Source organism: Thamnophis sirtalis, unplaced genomic scaffold, assembly GCF_051295495.1.
Source record: "Thamnophis sirtalis isolate CommonGarterSnake01/CBP01778 unplaced genomic scaffold, rThaSir2_p1.2 scaffold_3, whole genome shotgun sequence".
Classification (NCBI taxonomy): Eukaryota; Metazoa; Chordata; class Lepidosauria; order Squamata; family Natricidae; genus Thamnophis; species Thamnophis sirtalis.
The window spans coordinates 116,907,459-116,929,739 of NW_028261383.1; the positions used below are offsets into that span (position 1 = coordinate 116,907,459).

A 22,281-nucleotide genomic window follows, 5' to 3' on the forward strand; every position below is an offset into this window, starting at 1 on the left:
GTCACACTTCCACTCTCTGTCATTAGGCTCGTCACAAGAGACCATCCAGACAGAAACCCAATATTTTTTACTGTTGCCTTTTTGTTACATTTGTTATATTTATGCTGATAAATAAATAAAGGGAGACTAGTATAGATCTATTTCAAGCTATTTAGCTCTCATCAGCTAGCCATACCCATGTTTGGGAATCGAACCTGTGCTCTATTGCCTCCCAGGCAGGGAGTTAACCATTTGTCACAACCAGTACCCTGCACATGGGACCAGGCATCCTAGTCCGCCACATGTGCTGCACATGCATGTGCAAGCCACCACTCTGCAACACCCAGCTGCTCGGCGGAGAAGGCTCAGGCTCCACATGATGTGCATGTGTGCTTATTTGGCTGGTCACGTTATAAACACTATATATAGGGTGGGTCAAATGAGCCACCATACAGGTATGATGGCTGCTGCTCCCAGCTACTAGCAGTACGGCCATACTGGGCTGTACCACCTGGAACCCACCACTAGTGCAATCAGGAAATGACGAATGCCATGACAGCTTGAACTTGCTTGACATGAGCTATGGTCCATTGTCCAAAACAAGGATGTCTAGTAGTCCATTGGTCACAAACAGCCTTTTAAGGGTCTTGATCATGGAGTCTGAGATCATAGATGTCATGAGTACCACCTCAAGCCATTTTGAGTAAGCATCCACAACCACGACAAAAGTCTGTCCATGGAAAGGCCCTGAAAAGTTAATATGCATCCTCGCTCAAGATGTCTTGGGTGCTTCTCACTCGCATGCTGGAGTGAATTGGGGGGCTGGTCTTGACTCTTGGCAAGGCTGACAATATATGAAACCCAATCAGCAATGGCCTTGTCTCAGTTGGGCCACCAGACATAAACGTGGGTGAGCGCTTTCATCCGCACAATGCCTAGGTGGCCTACATGAAGAGCTTCCAAAACTGGCTGCTGCAGCCTCTGAGATACCACCACACAACTCCTCCAGAGTAGGTAGCTCCATTGAGCAGACAGCTCATGTTGCTGGGATGTGGAAGAGAAGGAACTTTGTGCTAATTGGACCATTTGGCCACTCCCTCCACACCGAATTGAACACCTGGGCAATGACATGGTCCTTGGCAGAGTGTGTAGCAATCTCAGTATCTTTCTTACTTGTTTAACAATAAAAAAATCCTCAAAATGGCACAGATCTTCAAAGGAATACCAGGCTATGGCTAAATAAAATCTTTTCTAGCTTAATAAAGATTAATAGTCCTTAAAAGTGATTAAGAAATCAAAGACATAACATTTCAAAAATAAATTCCAAAAATTGCTGCTTTTCAAATAAAGTGGTTTCAGCATTCCCCCTTCAGCTGTTAACTTATCATTTCCTGAAGCTAACTTGCAGACTGTTGCTGTATGGAAGATCGATGATTCTAGAACACTCCCTAACCCAGGAGAGTCATATAAACTAAAGGAATGTTGGTTTCTTCTGTTTAGAAGAAAAAGTGACAGTCTAGGAAAAAAAATCCTTCTCAGGGAGCTCCTATGATCTCTCCGTGGGTGTGTTGTCAGTTGGTCATCTTCACCAGAAGTCCCAAGGCCTGTCCTTGACACAACAAATAATCACTTGACCAACTTTAAGAAGCTCTCAACAAAATAGTTTTCAAGCTTAGTTTTACCTTTCTAACATATAACTTTTTTTTGTTAATGATAAAAATAATTTTATTTCGGGGAGCTCAAAGCTGTTCTCTTCAAGCTAGGTTCTATAATCCACAACAGTGATCTGCAGTCAGGGTAGGCAGAGGAGGCAGAGCCTCATCACTGTCATCATGAAAAGAAAATAAAAATTAAAAGGAAAAAGGCTGAGCTAGTTGCTGCCAGAATCACAGTGGATGACTCTGCTTAGTGCTTAACTGTTTAAAAAAGCCTCTAAAAAGTGCCCTCTACAGGAGGAGGTGGGAGAACCACGTGCCTCATTTAGTCTGACTTTATGATCACTCGAGCAGAGTTAAGCAAGGGTTAAAAGGCAAAAAATTCCTTATGTAGATGAAGCACATGGTTCTCTTTCCTCCTACTGTAGAGGGCACATTTTTAGAGGCTTTTTTAAACAGTTAAGGAGAGGAATCCATTGCGGACTCTGGCAGCAGCTAACCCAGCCTGACCTCAGCAGCTCTTGCCTTTTTCCTTTTATATTTTTACATTTTCATGATGTCAGGTAAGAGCAGAGTTGAAATCCTCTGTGATTGTGAAAGAGCTGGAAAAGGTATGTGGGTCAGAGGGAGGGGGAGGAATTCAAAATTAATGTAATTTGTAAGTAATTTGTGTGTGTGTGTGTGTGTTTGTGCGTGTGTTTGTTTCTTCACTCAGACAGAAGGGGGTAGGAAAGGCCGAGAGGGCAGCCCGCCAGCAGAGGCGGGTCTTTTACCCAAGTCTGCTGGTGGGCTGCTGCTTTCTTTCTTTTGCCCAGAGTTTGGCAGCTCAGGTGGGCTGCAGCCTCTGGGCAAAAGAAAGAAAGCAGCCACCTGCTGCTGGCTTTCTTTTGCCTGCTGCTATGTCTGACATAGAGGCAGGCAAAAGAAAGCAAGAGGCAGGCAACTGCTTTCTTTCAGGGAAGTAGCCCCGGGGACTCTGGAGCGAGCTGGCCCCGATGGCTGCCTTCCCACAGCGGCAGGAGCAGCAGCCCCCGGCGGGGGTCAGCACCAGCGAGTCCCCGAAGGAGGCCACCAGGGCGAGCGTTTCCAGTTTGATGTTCTTGAAGCGGGCGAGAAGGAGGCCAGGTCGGGCAGACCGAGCAATGGGAAGGGGTGGCGGGCGCTGGAGAAGTTGATGCTCTGGCGCAGGAGGTGTGGGGAGGATGCCAAAGACCTGCGTCTCCTCAGGGAAGTGTTGAAGTGGCAGCGGGAGCTGTAGGGACACTCGCCGTTCAAGTAGAACTTGTGGCACAGCTCCGTCTTGTACTCGGGGTGGCGGCTGACGGAGCACAGCTTGGACGAGCCGTGGGCCAACTGGCAGTTGATGCCATACTTGCAGTGGCCGCTCTCACTGAAGGTGCGGCACAGCTCCGTCTTTTAGTGGGACGACGGGGCGGGTGCGCTGGTCGGCTTGAGCGGCGGGAAGCCCGGTGGCAGGGGTGGCTGCGGCTGGGCTGGCTTGCCTTCGATCAGGCTGACCAAGCGATCCAGGCGCAGCAGGGGCTGCGGCTGCTCGCCCTTGGGGCTCCAGGGGCTGCGCAGTGACCACACTGCCGAGTCTCTGCCACCCGCCTTGGAGGAGCAGGACGAGCAGCCGCAGGAGAAGGCGTAGGTGGGCACGTTCAGCTCTTTGCTCAGCAAGAGGTTGATCAGGTTCTGGTAGAGGTTCCGGACGTCCAGAATGGAGCTCATTGTGCCGCCTGCTCGTGCTCCGCTCACCGAAAGCAGCACCGACAACTCCGCTTTCTTTCTTTTGCCCAGAGGCCATCTCTAGGTAAAAGAAAGAAAACACCAGCCCGCCACTGGCTTGCTTTTGCCCGCCTCTATATCGGACATAGCAGCGGCCAAAAGAAAACCAGCGGCAGGCTGGCGCTTTCTTTTGCCCGCCTGTCAGAACTCAGGCAGGTGAAAGAAAGATAGTGCTTTCTCAGTGGGATGTCGGGGCAGAAGACTGCCTCACCAGCCATAAACCTCACCACACGTCACTGATCCACAAATACCTACAAAGGCCAACATAACATGGTCTATCACTTACCCCGTAGGATATATATCATGTACTGGATCATAATTATATTGAAGTATTTTATAGGTATTAACAGTTATTGAAGCTCTGGCAAATTTAAGAAGTATTTCAAAAATACTGTTGGAAGAAATGTCCTTCTGGGTTCAGTTCCAAGTAGGGAAAAAGACACTGGAAAACATGGAGGCTGCTTGGAAAGATGGTTTAATGGTTGACAGGATCACATGGCTTGAGCTCCTGAACAGAAAAGGGAAGAGATGCTGAGAGTGCCCTGGTTTTATAACCTAGCTGGGTCCCACCCCAGAGCTTCCCATTCCTGTCTAAGAAATGCATTCTGATTGGTGGTCAGACTTCCAGGGGTGGAGGTGGGAGGGGTCTAAGCTAACTTTGTAGGCTGTCCTGAGAACCAAGCTTGTTTGCATTGCTGGCAGATGTAATTTTCCCGGGTGCCTTGTAGTGAGTTTTGGTTGCTAGATGGGTATGCCTGAAGGAGGTAGATCTTTGTTATATAGAATAGACTGGCTCAGGCCTTAATGGCCCATTGACAAAGGTGGGGGGAGGAGCTGAGTTTCTGACTCCCTTTTAAAGGAATTATTCTGCTCTTTTAATATTTCCTAAAATATTTCATTATTTTATAGAGGGGTTTTAACTTCTTACAATACTTTATAATAATTTCACCAAAAATGCTTTGTCTCCTAATTAACTGAATTTTCATCTAATTCTGTCCTTAGCTTGCTGAGAAATGTGGACCTATATTTACTGTCTGGAATGGATCAGAACCGATGGTTGCTCTTTGTGGGTATGCCATGGTAAAAGATGCTTTGGTAGATCATTCAGAAGAATTTGGTGGGCGAACTGAAATGCCTACTCATAAGCAACTGTTCCAAAAGAAAGGTTGATCTCCTTTCATTTCCTCATTAGTTACTGTTTTCCTTTAATTTTCTATAAAAATTGTCTGAATGCCGTGTTTTTTGAAAAAACTGGTCGCATCTCAAATCTGCTCAGATTGTTGCTTACATGCAAAATAACAACCACAACAAACAATAACAATAATTTGACCTCTAAATTGTTCGTTTGGGAAGACATACAAAGTGGTTTACCAACAAAGACACTTTTTGACTTATGTTATCCGAATTAATGTTGAATATCAATTTCATGTGCCTTCAAAATAATTTGGATTTTGAAGAAGCAGGATAGAGAAAATATTGATGCCTTTTAAGCTTTGATGTTGGAGAAGATTCCAGAGAAAACTCTTGAGAATATTATGGATGCCCAGGAAAAAAAAAGTCATTGAAGAAAACTCTCTAGGATTTTCACTCTAAGCACAAATGACTAGACTCAAATGATCATATTTCAGAAAGATCGTGTAAAGGCTTAGCTCTCTAGAGAGAGTTATAATTGTGGGAAGTGTGGTAGGAAGGAGAGTTGATGGAATTAGGTAGGAATGATAAGCATATCAAAGTCCTCAAGAACTAGGTTGGAGCGAGGTTGTAATGGACAAAATCTATGTGGTTGTTTATAATTTACAGTGACATTGTGGTACATAATGAAGCAACCAAATAAGAGAGCAAGTGGAAGGTACTTATTTTCTGTGACCAAACCTCTACTATACAAAAAGACGGAATTCCCATTTTTTCTACTTACTGAAAATTGCATCTTAGTACAGAAATCTGTCCATGACTGGCCTAAAGACCTGTCCCTATCAGTGGTGGGTTTCAAAAATTTTCGCTACTGGTTTGGTGGGTGTGGCTAGGTGGCCATTACCACCGCAGCGGGGATGGGGGCAGCCTGGCAAGTTGGGTGCCTGTAAATGGCACGGAGGTGTGGCCAAATTGTGGGAGCAGGTACAACACATGGGATGCTCCCCGCAGTTCCTCAGCTCATCTGAGCTGAAGCTAAGCCTGCTGGCCTGAGCCAGTGAACAGGGACACCACAGACACCCGAACACCAGACTCCACCATTGCAATGGCCCTGCCTGCGTTGCCACTAGGTGGCTCCTGAGTTAGGAGGCAGCAGCCTGCTCCCCCTACCCTCCAGATTGCCAATATGAGAGTGGCTCTCCAGGAACTGCAATGGCGGTGGCTTTGTCCTGATGGGGAGGGGGCCACCGGGCCCGGCAAGCTTCATAGTCACATGGCTGCGAAGCTTTCTGGGCTGCCCTGTCCCCATCCCACCATGGCTTCGGGAGACATTGGCCGGTGGGGAGGGGGAGGTAGCCTACTGTGAATGCTTACCTGCGTGTAGGCAGGAGGAGGTAGTTCTGTGGATGCACATGGCGAAGGTGAGGCAGAGCAAGTTTCCAAACCAGTTTGGGGGCATGGCCAGCTTGTAGTCTCTATCGGTTCAGCGACCTAGGCTCAATTTACACTACTGGTTCGCCTGAACTGGTACGAACCGGTAAGAATCCACCACTGATCCCTATCCATTTCACATTTATAGTAAGGTGTGACATGATTTCCACAACCTCATTCATTCTTCTCCTAATATGAGAGCACTCAAGAATAAATAGATGAAAACTGCAGTTGATCTATTTAGTAATTCAAGCACGAAGGCTTTTTTAATGTAAAAGTGGAGTGGGGAAAAATTGTAATGTATAACTTTTTCCCCTTTTGAAAATTTGAGAACTGATATCACTTTGTGATTTGTTTCCTGTGTCCTTGGTTTCAGGCCTGACCACCGCTATTGAGAAGAAATGGAGGGAGCTGCGGCGGTTCACACTTGCGAGATTTTGGGATGGGGAAGAAAAGAATGTCTGAGAGGGTGCAGGAAGAAGCCCTTTGTCTGGTGGAGGAAATGGCTACCACAAAAGGTTTAAAAAAGAATCTGGAAAGGATTTGTTGTATTATATGAAGTTGCAAAAAAATTGGATTCTACACTAAATCTCAAATCCTCTGCACTTAATTGCACAAAATAAAGAAAAAGATGAGGAATCCTAGGAAGTCACTTAATGGAGCAATTATGGCTTTATAAAATTGCAACTTTGCCGAAAACTAGTGAAATGTTAGGCTGGATGCAGTAACACACATCAAGCAAATTGAGAAACCAGCAAAACACTTTATGGATAAAGAAGGCAGGGAAACTAAGGAAGGTAAGGAACACACACATAAGAATAGGCTCCATGAAGGACAGAGATCCGTAAGGCAACATGGATATGAATTAAAGGGCCACAAATAGAATTTATTCAGGGAGTTGAATCAGTTTTGAAAGCCATTCTTGTGGCTACATCTCTTCTGGAAGGAGATAAAAAATAAATAGGAAAAAAGTGTACTGGATTATTTAAGAAGAAATTGGGTAGGTTAGCAGGAGAGAAGGATGGAGATAACAGAGTGCTTGGTTACAACTGGAAAAAGTAGCAAAATGTTTCTTTAAAAAATCACTTAAACATAATGCCATATTAAAAAAGCAGGAAAAATCACCAGTCAACAAAAGGACAAGATAGATAATTTACAGGGAGAAATGAAGCCATGGATAATGATTTGCGTTTATGGGAAGTTTGCATGAGGGTGGAGAACTGAAAGGCTCTGTGGATCTGAATTAAGCAGTCATAAATAGTATTCCCTTAGTGACTTTGGCGCCTTTGAATATAATGTTTAATGGACAAACCTCTGAAATGGGGAGGGAGAAATAATGGAATGACTTATAAATGATATTATTTAAAGAAACATAAAAAGAAAAGAGGAAAAGAAAGAGTTTAGAAGGAGGAAGGGAGGGAGAGACAGGAGAGCTTAGTTAGAGGCAAAACCTTTGAAAATATGAAGAAGGGAAGGGACAAGGTGGGAAATACAGGAGAAAACGGCAGAGGAAGGAGTGAGAAAACACTTCTTGACTGAAGGAGACAGCAATAAGTTTGTGAAGAAACTGTAGCCGTAACAAGGTCAATCTTTGAATATATGTTTTGTCAATTTCAAAGTGGAACATGGAAACACTATGTTGTATCTTGATTAAAGTGGTGATTGGATTTTAATATTGTGTTTATATTCCATTCTTAGGAAAGAGGGAAAGAATTAAAATTCCAATTTCTCTGGCCTCAAACACTTTTTATTGCAGTTTTGAGATGAGATTTGAGAAAGAGAAGAGCCACATTCATTGATCCCATTCATAAACATTTGTGGTCTTTCTTTTCTTTTTTTTTTTTTTCAGGGCAGCCATTCGACCTAAGGAGAGTTATTGCAAGTGCTGTTTCTAGTGTGATATGTGCAGTTGTTTTTGGCAATCGATTTGATTACAAAGATAAAACCTTCATAGAGAACCAGAAGATTCTGGAGACTCATTTAAGATACTCTGTTAGTATCTTAGGATTGGTATGTTAATCTACTTGATCCTCTTCTTGTCATGAACCCCTATTTTAAGTAGCAGGTGTGTTTGTGAGTATAAATAACCAAGTCAGAAATGTAAACATTAGATCTGATGAGTTAATAAGCGGAGGAAGGCAAATCTAGACATCCAAGCATAAATTGATTCTCAACAAAATCTCTTCTGGTTGGGCTTATTTCCGAGGGAACCATTTCCTTCTCCCATAACTCCTTTGGGCCATGTCAGTTTCTGGACAGATGTAACATGGAATTGTTAGACAGCTCCCCTATCTTTATGCACACAGCCAGTTTGTGTCTTTGCCTCTTGGAGGATTTTGGTCATTTTCAGCATTTGTGGAAGAGATGGGTGAGGCTAGGGGAGCAGTGGGAGAATCCCTTGACAAAGTATCTCCTACCAGGAACTCAGCCCAGGTGAGGAGAGATCTGGGGGAAAGCCTTTCAAAGACTCTACTCTTTAATTAACCTATTATAAATATTAATTCCTATTATAGTCTCCAAGACATTGTGTTTATCTGAGAATAGAATTAAAGATAGCATACTGAAATCCTTGTGGTTCTTGTCTTCTTGGTTTTGGGGTCATCTGAGAATTGACAATTAGCAATATCAAAGTAAAAGCTACTCTCTGAATATCTGGGGCATTAATCCTCCACCATAATGGTCTAATAAGCTATAGTATTTCATGTGAACTCTGTTACAGGTATACAATACATTTCCAAAAACAGTGACATTCATTCCTGGGCCACACCAAAGCATTTTTGCTAACATTGAAAAGATCTGTGATTATATCCGTGAGAATGTGGATTTGCACAAAAAGACATTGGATCCCCAAAATCTGCGTGACTATATCGATTGCTTCCTTCTTAGAGTGGAGAAGGTATGTATAGATGCCATATCTGAATAATTGTTTAAATGCATCTAAGATGGAACTAATTTATCCTATATGATGAAGTGTGGAAATATTTATTCTCCCCTCCAATTTTATTTACTTTTGGACAATCCCTTCATTGCCATTTGTTGGCACATATTACTACTCCAGGCATAACTGTTGCTAAAGATATCCATTCAATTCTGAAAGTTAGGTCAAACAATAGAAATGAACTCTGTTAACTTTAAGAGAGCAGAATTTTCCTTCAAAAAATGTAGAGCCATATTAACAGAATTGAGCTTAGCTCCTCCTTGCTAAACTAACTTTAAACAATTTATATCAGTCCTGATCTTGATCATAAGCTATCTGGAATTTCTTAGTCCCGTATTTATTTTGAATATAATCAATCCATTTTTCCCCATCTCGTTTATCCATATTTATTTTGTATATAATCAATCCATTTTGCCCAGTCTCATTTATATCTCTCGTTTAAGTGGTGCTTAAGATATGCAGGTATTTTAGCCATCTCGGCTAAGTTTGTGACTTTCAGTGTCCATTCTTGAATTACAGGCAAGTCTTCCTTCTTTCAGTATTGCACCACCAACAATCTAACTACAGATATTAAGTGCAAAGTCAAATTAATCTCTACAGCTGTACATTCAGTAATTATACCTTACAAAAATAACTGAGGAGTAAACTTTCCCCCCCCTTTTTTTTAAAAAAAACATTTTTTATAATCCTAATTTCATCTTCCAGTTCTATTCACTCTACCCCTTCTTTACGCCTATGTAATCTATTTAGATTTATCAAAGCTCCACTCATATACACTTTACTTGCATCCCATACAATTTCCATAGATGTACCCTTATTCATATTAAAAACAAAGTATTCTGCTAACAATTTTTTACATTCATTAGTATATTTCTCATGTCTAAATAAATTTACATTCAATCTCCAAGACCTTCTTGCTTGTGTCACCCCTTCCAACTCCATCCAAACTGGATTATGATTTGATAAAACTCTGGCACATATCTTTATCTTCTTCACCCTAGAAGACAAATAATTGGTAATTAGTTGATTGTTGTTTTTTTAATTGTTGATCCATTTGTCTGGTAATCACACAGTTTTGGCTTTGTTCCTTGGCGCCTTGTACTTCTGAGGGAGAAGGGTGATCCATTCTTGTTGATGGTTGTGTAGTTTGCTGACTATCTTGTCCTTCTTGATCTCTTTCTCTAGGTATAGGTGGGGCAGGATGTCCGGCCTTCAAGATATTATGGTAAAAATCTCGAGCTTTCCATACTGATTTAAGAAAGTATCTTTGCCCTTCAAAGATGAATGATAGCCCAACTGGTGCCTCCCATCTGAACTGTAACTGACAATTTTTAAGCTCTTCGACTAAAAAAGCATAGTCTTTCCTGGATCTTAGCATTTGAGGTGGTATCTCTTTCAGAACAGTCACTTCTTGACCCCCAGTTTGAAGCTTGGTTCTATAGGACTCTTGCAATATCATATTCCTCATGTCTCTTGTAGTAAAGTATAACACAACGTCCCGTGGGAGCTGCTTCTGTTTCGCCAGCCAGGAATTAGCATGATAAACTTTATCAATTTGCCAATCAAAATTCCCCCCTGGCCTTCCCAACAGACTATCGAAAGCTTCTAAAAGAACCTGTTTCAAGTTCTCCTGATTGTTTTCACGCAAACCTCTTATTATTATTGCAAACTCCATTTGTCTATACTGTAACATAATAATTTCTTTTTCAGCATTTCCAACTTTTTGTTGCACCACGTCGACTTTTGATACCAAATTAGTATTAGCATTATTAAGATCTTCTAACCTGTCTTCAATTTCCGAAACATATTCTGTTAACAAATTAACAACCCCCAACATATCATCCCTGATCTTCTGAACCCGAGTCTCAAGTTTATCAGACAGTTCTTTATGCACAACAAATATCTCCTCCTTAAGTTTTGTTTCCATCATAGCTACATGATTTTTAAATGCTTCAGCCAATTCCTTCTGAAAAAATTGTTTAGTCAGTGGCTCCTCTGTGGAGGGAGGAAGTAAAGACTGTGGTTTCGTGCCAGGGGCAGGCGAACTTTTGAAGCTGGGGGGTGGGGGAGTTTTTGAATAGGGTTTTGCTTAGAAGCCATTCTGAGTTTTAACCTTCTTCAACCAATTAATAAGTCCGTGCTGGTCAATTGTGCAGCTGTTACTGATTAATTTAATATTAAATCACTCCCTCCCTTTGAGGTTTTAAACTCTGTAGAAATTCAAAGCTCAAACAGTGTTACAAAGCTCCTCGGCACCATTTTGAATATCTCTTTAGCAAGTAAGATATCAGAAGGAATTCTTGTAAAAACAAAAAAATGAAGCTAAAGATTAATACAAACAATTAAAAGTCCACATGTACAGGGTCCGCTTGTGTTGGACTCTAATCAAGTTTTGTTCTGAGGATTTGAGTGTTGCTTTGTGCTGCTAATGCAGCAGGAATTCCTGGCACGGAGACAATTCTGCCGTCGGCTGGCCTCCCCCCCCCTCACAGAGACAATCTGCGAGAATTGGTTGGCATGTTGCCCGGCACAAAGCTCACCTTATCTCCTTGGCCTGAAAAATAAGGTAAACAAGCTGTCAGATGGCTGATGGATGGCTCATCTGACAGTTAAACGTGACCAGGATTCTGGAGCCGAAACAATCAGCTCCCGTCAGCAAGCAACCTCAAACCGGAAGCCTAGTATTTCTACAATTTTTAGTTCCAGATTGTTCCTGTCACACCACTAGCTGGCTAGTTGTTCAACATACCCAATGAGACCAATCACTGTTGTATTATCTGCAAACCTCAGTAGTTTAACGGATGGATCATTTGAGATGCAGACATTGGTACAGAGAAGTGGAGAGAAAGCACACAGCCCTGGGGGACTCCTGTGCTAGGTATACAGGTATCTGATGTGATTTTGCCTAGCTTCACCTGCTGCTTCCTATCTGTTAGGAAGCTTGTGATTCACTTACAAGTGTGTTCAGGTACTGCTAGCTGATTTAGTTTAGTTAGAAGAATGTCCGGTATGATGGTATTGAATGTTGAACTAAAGTCTATAAAGAGGATCCTTGTGTAGGTCTTTGGAGATTCAACATATCGTAGGATGACATGTAGAGCCATATTGACAGCATCATCTGTCAATCTGTATGCAAATTGCAGGGGTCTAACAGCAAATTCGTGATGGTTTTCAAGTGGGACATCAATAGCCTTTCAAAGGTTTTCATAACTACAGATGTTAGAGCAACTGGTCTGTAGTCATTCAGTTCCTTGATGGAAGGCTTCTTCGGCACTGGAATGATAGTGGAGCATTTGAAGCAAGAAGAAACAAGGCACATCTCTAGTAATTTATTGAAGATTTGGTTGAAGATGGGGGCCAATTGTTCAGCACAGACTTTTAAGCAAGAGGGAGTTATCTTGTCTGGGCCTGGTGCTTTTTCTGGCTTCTGTCTGTGAAATAGATCTTGCACTTCCTTTTCTGTGATCACCAGGGCTTGTGAACCCAATGGGATGGGGTCAGTTGTAGGAGGTTTGGGTGTTTTTGCTGTGATAGGGTTGTGGAGATAGGTGACTGTAGTTTCCTTTCAAATCTGCAGTAATATACACTCAGGTCATCTGCCAGTTGTTGATTTTCTTCAGCCTTGGAAGGAGGTTTGCCGCAACCGGTGATATTTTTAAGTTTTCCACATGTTTGCTGGTTCATTTGTTGAGAACTGATTCCTTAGGTTTTCAAAGTAGTTTCTTTTTACTTCTTTGATCTCCCTTGTTAATATGTTTCTGGCCTGATTTACAGCATTCTATCACTTTTTCTGTAGGCTTCCTCCTTGGAATGATGACATAGCTGCTTACGTTTAGCTGTGAACCAAGGTTTATTGTTACTGTATATTTGCAAGTTCCTAGTCGGTATACATAGGTCTTCACAGTAACTGACATATAATGTTACAGTATCTGTGAGTTCATCCAAGTCCGCAGTGGTATCTTCAAAAATATTCCAAACAGTGGAGTAGAAGCAAGCCTGTAGCTTTGACTCCTTTCAATTCCAAGTATATATTTTTTAATACTTCTGTTTCTCTTTCCATTTTCTTTTTAGGAGCAGAACTCAACTGAGGGTATCTACACTTTTGAAGATCTTGTGTTTCTTGTGTTTGGAATCTTTATGGCTGGGACCATAACCACAAGCGAAGCTATGCTTTGCAGCCTTCTAGCGATAGCTAAATTGCCACATCTTCAAGGTATAAAAATACCCACAAATGTATAATATTGTGTTGGTACTCCTAGGGTTGCCACTATTAATGCTAAGAAAGAAATGATGGTGTTTAAAGAAAACATATTTTTAAAGAAAAAAGAAAGTAAAGATGGAGTTGAGTAAAGTTAACTCATTGCAGCTGGATTTCTGCATTTTTCCTAGGAATATTTAGGCAGTTTTTTCCACTGTCTTCTTATAGATTTTTTCAAAGATTTCCCAATCTAGCTAACATGCCCTTGAAATAAATGGGTTTCCCATCAAATCTTGAGATTTTATGAAAACAATTCTAGTTAATTGGTATTGATTAGATCAAAAAGAGGCAGGAGTGATTGAATGTCTATGGAGATTCTAAGTCATCCAGGTCATGGTTGTCCCAAAAGTGCTTTTTCAGGAGGCAACTGGACTTTCTTGTTTTTTCGTTCAAGACTCATCCAAGAAGCTTCTTCAGCTCTGACTGGATGGTGGGGAATGGAAGGATTTATATTCCTTGCAGACAGCTGGTCATTTGCATTCTTTTAGAGAATCATTGAGGCCACTTGGAGATTTATCTGTGTGTTCTCAGGGTCACCTGACTAGTGCAAATGGTTCCTGTAATCTGCACTTTTTCTGAAAATCCATTCATCCAGAAAAAAATGCAGACTACAGGTACCATTTGCACTATTTAGGTGACCCTGAGGACACAGACAAGCTCCAAGTAGCTCAATGACTCTCCAAAAGGATGCAAATGACTAGCTGTCTGCAAGGAAAATAAATTCTTCCATTACCCACCATTCAGTCAGAGCTGAAGAAGCTTCTTGGATGAGAAGAAAAATGTTTTCACAGAAAAAGCAAGACAGTCCAATTGCCTCCTGAAAAAAGTATCTTTAGGACAAGTGATTGAATGCTGTAACAAAAATTTTCCACCCATACAGCAGCAGTTGGATTCACTTACCTTCCCTCACAAATGTGAGTGCATGTGCCCCATCTGCGCATTCCCACTGCACATGTGCAATTCTCGCATATTACATTGGGGTGGGTGGGCAGAGCCTCCTGCAGCTGCCGCTACCGGTTCCGCCGAACCGGAGAGAACTGGTTGAATACCACTTCTGCCATACTGCCATAGACCATTCAACCAATTGCAATAGTTTAATACTTGCTGTATGAAATCTTAGTATGCATGACTGAAATTAGTATAGGTTTTCTTGAGGATCATTTTTGCAATAATATAAATGAACATTCCTTTTAAATCAAGGTCATCATCTCCAACATTTTGAAATACACTGTTTCAGACAATGGTAACAGGAATGTATAATTATGACATAGATGAAAAATAATAAATATTGTTACAGAATATAATTAATCTTAATTCATGATACCACCCAAAATTGCTTGATTAATTATAGATGAAACCACTAGCTTTTTGAAAATGGGCTCATGGTTTTTGGAGGAATGAATGTTTGCTGCTGGTGTAAATATTAATGTATATATAATAGCAGTTTAGGAAATTAATTTAAGAACTGTATCTTTACTCCTGACTACTATTTATCCTCTTTTTTGGTGAAGACTCTAAACTTCAGAAAACCCACACAGAAATGCTTTCTGTTTACTGCCACTCAAGATATCTAGTAAGGCGCAGAGTGTTTTGACCTAGGCTTCCTGAGAAAGCATAAATCACAATCTTAGTCCCCAAATCCCTCTTTTATTTAAATGGCTGTGAATTATAGTCATTCATAGCCCATAATGATTCAAAAACAGTCTAAAGAGTCTGAAAGACGTCTGCTCGAGTTGCTGCAGTCTTTCAGGATAAATTGATAAGCATCCATCTTTATCTCCCTTGAAACACTGCCAGAGATCTAATTGCCAATTAGTTTTGCAACGTCAAACGTATCACAGAGTCAAACAGGACTTCTCAGAGCTTGAACCGATTATACGACTCACACTGTTCTTCTGACTCGCTGATGTCAGGCTCCGAAGGCAGCTCATAACTACCAGATGGTCCTGGCCCCCTTCCCTGCCTCCAACGAAGAGCCCTCATCTGAGCCTTCCCCAGACTCCAAGACTCACCCATGTTCCTCTCATACTTCCTCACTGTCCAACTCTGCTGCCAGCTCCGCAGGCTACCAGAGAACCACAACAGAGAGATTCAAATAATATGAATCTCATCTTGCACTAGAAAAGTTGAAATAGTATCTACTGAGAAATGACTTTGAGGAGAAGCTATTGTCCTGGCTAGAACCATTTTCCCTCAATGTGCTTTGGAACATATATTTCTATTCAAATGGCTGCATGTGCTCACATGACAAAATCTGCCAATATCATCTCAATCTATTCTTCTCACAGCTAAAGTGCAACAGGAGATTGATGAAGTTGTTGGTAGAAATCGCACTCCAAGCATGGAAGACCAATTGAAAATGCCTTTCACAAACTCCTTTGTTCATGAGGTTCAGCGATATCAGAAAGGGACCCTTGAAACCTTCCCACGGGCAACAACTTGTGACACAAAGTTCCATGGTTACGCTATTCCCAAGGTATGTTGATACAAGTATTTAAGAAGGTTCTCTAGGGAAGAAAGGAAAGAATGACTTAGATCTTTGAGAAGAGAGGTAATTTGAATAAAAGAGCAATTTAGAGAAATATGTACTGAAAGAAATATATATTCCTTCCCTCTTCATTCTTCAAGGTTCAGCAGATAGCTAGTCACTGCCTGTTTTTATTTTAGGCAAGTGGAAAGCAAAGGCACTTTCTTCTCAATAAGAAATAGTATCATTTAATGGCATCTGTTTCTTCCTCTCCTTATAGTGCATGGCTATTGTGCCAGTCTTCACCTCTGTACATTTTGACCCTCTTCATTGGGAGACTCCAGAGAAATTTAATCCCAATCATTTTCTGGATGAAAACGGGCAGTTCAAGAAAAAGGATGCTTTCATGCCATTCTCAGCAGGTCCAAGCCTCTGGATTGTATTGCAAATTCATATGCTTACCTGATCCACCTTAGTCTTTTATCAGATACAGTTCCAGCAAGTACTTCCTAAATAACCTCTGTTTTCTTCATTGCTATTGTAGGGAAGAGAGCCTGTCCAGGGGAGGCCCTGGCTAGGATGGAGCTCTTCCTGTTCTTCAGCACTCTGCTCCAGAATTTCACATTCTCTCTGGTTGGGGACACCAAAGATACAGATGTAATGTCTTTGTTTATGGACTTCAGAAATAATCAATATCCCCTTATACGAGCTGTTAAACGTTCAGTGGACACTTGTGGTCAATAATTAGGAGAAAGCACCCACATTAATAGATACTAAAATAAAGCATGTGGGATGGTTATTACATTTAAAGGCAATCTTAAAGATGATGTGGAATACAAATGTAATACTTTTTATAGCAAAGGTAGCTATTCTGACCTCTTATCTGATGACATATTTTAGCACAATTAACAATACTTCTGAAATACTTAATAGCTCTCCCCCCCCCCACCCGCAAGTGGTATTCACGAGGCTTTCAATATCTAATCTATACTGTAGATTTAACTATGCAAGGGTCTCAGTTAGAAGTATTATCACAAATTGATGTTGTGGACTAATCTATATTTGAAAGTAACAAGGAAGATCTTGCATTAGTACAATTTGGCTAAATGCAAGATTGAGTCATTTTCTGTTGACAGTTAATGGTTGTTTTAAAGACTGACAGAATGAATATTGTATCTGATTGAACTATAATATTTACTATATCTAATTTCTCATAAATAACTTTATTACTGTGGATAATAAAGAATTAGAACATATAATTTCAGAAAATCAATGGTTCCAGAAGTACAAACTGCAAAAAATACATTTTAGGATTTCAAAATGGAAGCCATTCCTAAGAAAATTTTGTTTCATTTTTAACTGGATTAAACTCAAAGGGCTCGTATTCTTTTTTTGTCCTCTACTGATAAAATATCCTGTAAAAAAGCAAATAAATTGACTCAAGGAGATTCTGCCTACAAAATGGAATTAATCAACAACCCAATTACATGACTCTTAAATAGATATATTATGCAGAATGCCCTCAAGTATATCCTTGTTGTGATTATAATATTTGATGATGGTCAAAACCTGACCAAAATAAAACAAATACCCTTCAAAAATATTTCCGATTCAATTTGATGCCTTGATCAAATTAATTTTTGATCTTTTTTTATTCTTTTCTGCTAGCTTTTTTTAAATTTTAAATTATTTGAATTAAACCAGGTTGTTCTCAAATCAGAGACCAACTGCCTCAAGTCCATATATTAAATGTTTGAGGGTCTCCAGTTCTTCTCCCAGAAGCCTCAGTTTACTCACTGTACCATCTCACATCTACTTTGGTGTAGGCACTTGTTAAGCGATGACCCCCCTCCCCCGGTCTGTTGTGATCCTCTCTAAATTCTCTGAGACAGAAACAGAAGAGGCAGATGAAATGTCCTGTTGATCTGAGGAGATGGTCAGCAATTAAACATTTGAGATTGTTCTAGATGACAATGAGCAGAACAATGTGGTGTGTGTGTGTGTGTGTTTGTATATGTGTGTTCTAACTCAGATCATGAGGGGGCAGATTATGGTGGGCACATAGCTCAAGAACCATGCCAACAGTGACTCAGGGCAGAGCAAAGATGATCAGCATGCCTGCTCAAAAAGAAAAAGCAACTAATGCCCCTAATTTAGCCACCCAAGCATCAGTGGGTATCGAACTGCTGTTTCCCGGTCTTTGAACTTCTATTGGAAAACAACTATCTGACTCCAGATCTGTTCCTTATTCAGCATTTGGATTCCCAGTATTCCTTTGTGGTGTGTGTGTGTGTGATCAATATAAGAAAATATAAATTAAAAACAATTTAGCAGAAATCCCAATTTATGTTTAAAAATAGATTAAAAAGATGAATATTCCATAACAGAGAATCTTTTGCCATGTTCATCCTGAACAAATATCCATTTTACAACATATATGCATTTTGTTAGCAATTAACATTAATATGGTGTACATGTAGGTCTTTTTCTACATGGCAGGAAAAATCCAGCGAAATGCAAATAACAAAAGATCAATGTGCCTGGCTTTTTTCTAGATAAATCAAATGACTAGGCTGAACACTGCAGATATAAGTCCCAATGAAAAATTGAAATTGAACCATAGAAACATAATTTGTGTTGCTTTGTCTGCTCATAGCACTGCAACAAAACAAAACAGATCATGCCAGACCAATCTTATTTCATTATTCAACATAGTGACTAAATTAGTAGACCAGCGAAATATTGTGGACATAATAGACTTCAGCAAGGCATTCAACAAAGTAGACCACAACCTACTTCTTGGTAAGCTAGAAAAAAGTGGGATAGATAGCATCACCACCAGATGGATTCGTAACTGACTGACAAACTGTACTCAACTAGTAGTCCTTCATGGATCTACATTTACATGGAGGGAAGTAAGTAGTGGGGTAGCATAAGGTTCCGTCTTATGACCAGTACTCTTCAATATCTTCATAAACGATGAGCGAATAGAACAATGACAATGAGAACAATCAACCAATGGAACAGCCTGCCTTTGGAAGTTGTGGGAGCTTCATCACTGGAGGCTTTCAAGAAGAGATTGGACTGCCATTTGTGAGAAATGGCGTAGGGTCTCCTGCTTGGGCTTGGGAGGGGGGGTCGTTGGATTAGATGACCTACTAGGTCCCTTCCAACTCTGATAATCTGTTAAACCTAATCTTCTGGTGGTGTTCTCGCATTTTGCAAAACTACAGCAAAATCTGGAAGGATGATTTTAAAAATATGTCTGATTATAAATAAGTGAAAAATTTGATCTGCATTTTTCAGAAGTAAATTCAATATCCAGGAAATGGAAAAATAAGTTTCTGTTAGGAATCTTGAAGAATCATCATTCCAAAATGAAAAAGATATTGATTAAATAAACTCAATAAAAATCTAGAAGGGAAAACAGAGTTGCTAACCAAAATTCTTGTAGAAAAAGAAATGCAATGCAGAACTATCATTCCAGATTCTGAGAGAAAGCGATTCAAATAGGAAAATGGCACAACACTCCACAAGTGAGAATTGGAGAAAAATAGAAAGACATCAGATTATGTCATGTCTCCTTATCCTGATTTCTACCTCATTTTCTCTGGAAACATTCAGATTACAGTGCAGATGTCAGCTTCTGCTTTGCTATCGCTTCAGCTGCCATGAAACGGGAAGGGAGGGCATGGTATTTGGGAGGGGTTACTCATTGTGCTGGTGGAAGGTTCTGGAATTCACCGACTGATCGGACTGCGCATGCGTGGGTGTTTCCCACCAGGTCTAACGGCACTGACATTCCATCTTCATGATGCCTTTTGAAGTTATCTTGCACCTGACATTTGGAAGACTTATGATTGGACTGGGACTGTGATGCCAAGGGGTGGGGAATGGGCTATTCTATATATCAACTGCTTTCGCGCCTAATTAATCAGACTTCGGTATGCATTGCCTATTAACCATTCTTAATTAGTAAAAGTACATTTTATTTCTACGCATGGAGTCTCGTGGTCTTTCTTTCCTAATTAACTAATGGAGAGGAGCTGACAGTTAGCGAAGTCTCAACAACACCTTTCCAGGAGACTACAATCTACCGTGGAAGGTGCAAAATTTCAAGGAGACAGAACAGGGAAAAAAATGTCTTTGCCAGCCAGCGATGGAGAAAAGGACAAAGAACCCACTGATATCTTGTTTCCTGAAGAATTGGCTCAGCTGGAGATATCGAGCCCTGCTAGTCCCCCCCCCCGTTGGTCTTTGTCGATGGGACAAAGAGAGGAGGGGGCAAACTGGGATGCGGCCGTTAGCAGAAGAAGACACCAGGAAAGGCCGTTTGAGGCGGGAGCCAAACGAAGACCCCAGGAAAGAGATCAACCTGATTACTTGGAACAGAGGTACTCTGGGCAAAGATTTGGGGAGGGTGAAGAGGCCGAGAGGGGATGGGAGCAAGAAAACCCACGAGCAGCTTCACCCCCCCTGCCAGGGGTGCTGCCAGACCAGGGGCCCCACCCCCCAGAAGACGCAGAATGGCTAAAGTCCCCCCATTACCTGTAAAATATGATGGAAACCCTAAGAAGCCGGGGTCTTTCATCATGCAAGTTTATAATTACATGGAAATCTATGGGCCCGATTTTGAATCAGATACCATGAGAATACGCATGGTTTTGCTTGCATTAGACGAAGAGGCCTCTGACTGGGGAACAGGCTTACACCAATCAAATTCCCCCCTCCTGAGGAATTTCAATGCGTTTATGGGAGCTTTCAAGAGATGGTTTGATGACCCCCTGACTGAGAAACGGGGCAAACTGAAATTTATGACCCTCGTGCAGGAGGACAGGCCAGTGTCCCAGTACATTCAGGAGTTTCAACACCTATGTAATTACATGAGGGGATGGGGTGAAGAAGCCCTTTTGGACAAATTTGCTTTGGGCTTGGATGAACATATTTATCAACAATGTGTTAATCGCCACCTTCCCAAATGCTTAACTGTTTGGTTTGAAAACGCGGCAGACATTGAACTGGATTTAATGAGACTCAAATGTGCTAAGGAGGAGAGGCAGAAGAAAAAGGACAAAGCTGCGAAATCTTCCCCCCCAAGCCGCAAAACCCCTTTCGGAGGCAGAGGCGAAGGGAGGGGAGGCCCCTCTGGAAAATCCAGGCCGTTTGCTTGCTTTCGTTGTGGGAAAATCGGCCATCGAGTGCCTGAATGCCGCGCCCAGCTGCCCACGACCACCCTAACCCCTTCCAAACGGGAGGGGAAATCCACAAAGACCTCAGATAAGAAAAAGAAAGAAGCTGCATTCGCCGTTGATTCCACACACACCCCAATTCGGCCAGGCTTTGGAGGGAGAAGCGGATGTCTCCACCAGCTCCTCTGATGACTCTGATGACCACGCCTCGCCTCGCTGGGTGAGTTCAAACAAAGGCCCTATGCTAATCCCCATAGAATTGAGAGTTCTGCCCGATGGGGGGTCTGAAAGCCTTCCAGCCCTCCTTGACTCAGGCTGTTCCCTCTCAATGATCAATCCTGCTATGGTGGAAAAACTGGGCCTCAAGTTGAAAACTTTAAAAACCCCTATTGTCTTTTGCCAGATAGATGGATCCATCGCAGGGGGGGGGGACCCACCCATTTCTTTACTGAGCCCTTAGACCCACCCATTTCTTTACTGAGCCCTTAGAGATGAAAATGGGATCCCACACGGAACTAATCTCTTTTATTTTGGCTCCTGGGATGGACAGACCACTCATTTTGGGCCTCCCTAGGCTTTGAAAATGGAACCCTCGCATAAATTGGAGGGAGGGTTGGTTACGGATTCGCACTGCCGCACCTCTGGAAGGGGAGGGAGTTTCTTCAGACCCTGTTGGCTGCAGTTCTGATTTGGCCGCTAGAGGGCAGGAGCGGATTGAAGGAGAGGAAAAAATTCCAAAAGTATATTGGGACCTGAGGGGAGTTTTTAGTGAGAAATCTTCCAACAAACTTCCGCCCCACAGGCCTACTGATTGTTCAATCGACATTTTACCCGGGGTGAAGTTGCCAAAACCCCAGATTTATTCCATGTCACCTAGGGAAATGGAAGAGATGAGAAAATTCATTGATAAAAATTTGGAGCGGGGTTTCATTGAACCTTCCCGCCCTAAAGTCGCTGCTCCTGTGCTGTTCCGTGAGAAGAAAGATGGTTCTCTGAGATTATGTGTGAATTTTAAAAACCTTAACGCCATCTTGGCCCAAAATTTATACCCATTGCCGTTGATGAAGGACATGTTGGCCCAATTGGGGAAGGGCCGCATTTTCACTAAACTGGACCTCAGGGAAGCATACTATAGGGTGCATATTAAGGAAGGAGACGAATGGAAAACTGCTTTCAACTGTCCTCTTGGTTGCTTCCAGTTCCGGGTTATGCCTTTTGGCCTACAGGGGGTGCCTGCAGTTTTCATGCAATTAATTAATGAGATCTTGCATGACCACCTTTACAAAGGCGTTATTGTATATTTGGATGATATCCTTATCTATTCTCACACTTATGACCAACATGTCGCTCTAGTGCGCACTGTTTTGAAAAAACTCAAGGCTGCTGAACTTTATGCCAAGTTGTCCAAGTGTGAATATCACCAGGCTAAAATTGACTATCTCGGT

At 41.7% G+C, this 22,281-nt stretch overlaps 1 protein-coding gene and 1 pseudogene across 1 annotated transcript in view; one reads left to right on the forward strand and one right to left on the reverse strand.

The window, feature by feature from the left end:
• Nucleotides 1–16,457, forward strand: part of LOC148048126 (cytochrome P450 2C20-like) — a 34,875-nt gene extending 18,418 nt beyond the window's left edge. The window contains 9 exon segments of the mRNA XM_087708243.1: nucleotides 4,425–4,587; nucleotides 6,361–6,409; nucleotides 6,411–6,502; nucleotides 7,834–7,994; nucleotides 8,704–8,880; nucleotides 12,994–13,135; nucleotides 15,469–15,656; nucleotides 15,928–16,069; nucleotides 16,192–16,457. Coding sequence (XP_087564369.1) covers nucleotides 4,425–4,587; nucleotides 6,361–6,409; nucleotides 6,411–6,502; nucleotides 7,834–7,994; nucleotides 8,704–8,880; nucleotides 12,994–13,135; nucleotides 15,469–15,656; nucleotides 15,928–16,069; nucleotides 16,192–16,391 — 1,314 coding nt within the window. The 3' untranslated portion in view covers nucleotides 16,392–16,457.
• On the reverse strand, nucleotides 560–3,365 carry LOC148048127 (mRNA decay activator protein ZFP36-like; annotated as a pseudogene).
• Nucleotides 16,458–22,281: the final 5,824 nt, after the last annotated feature.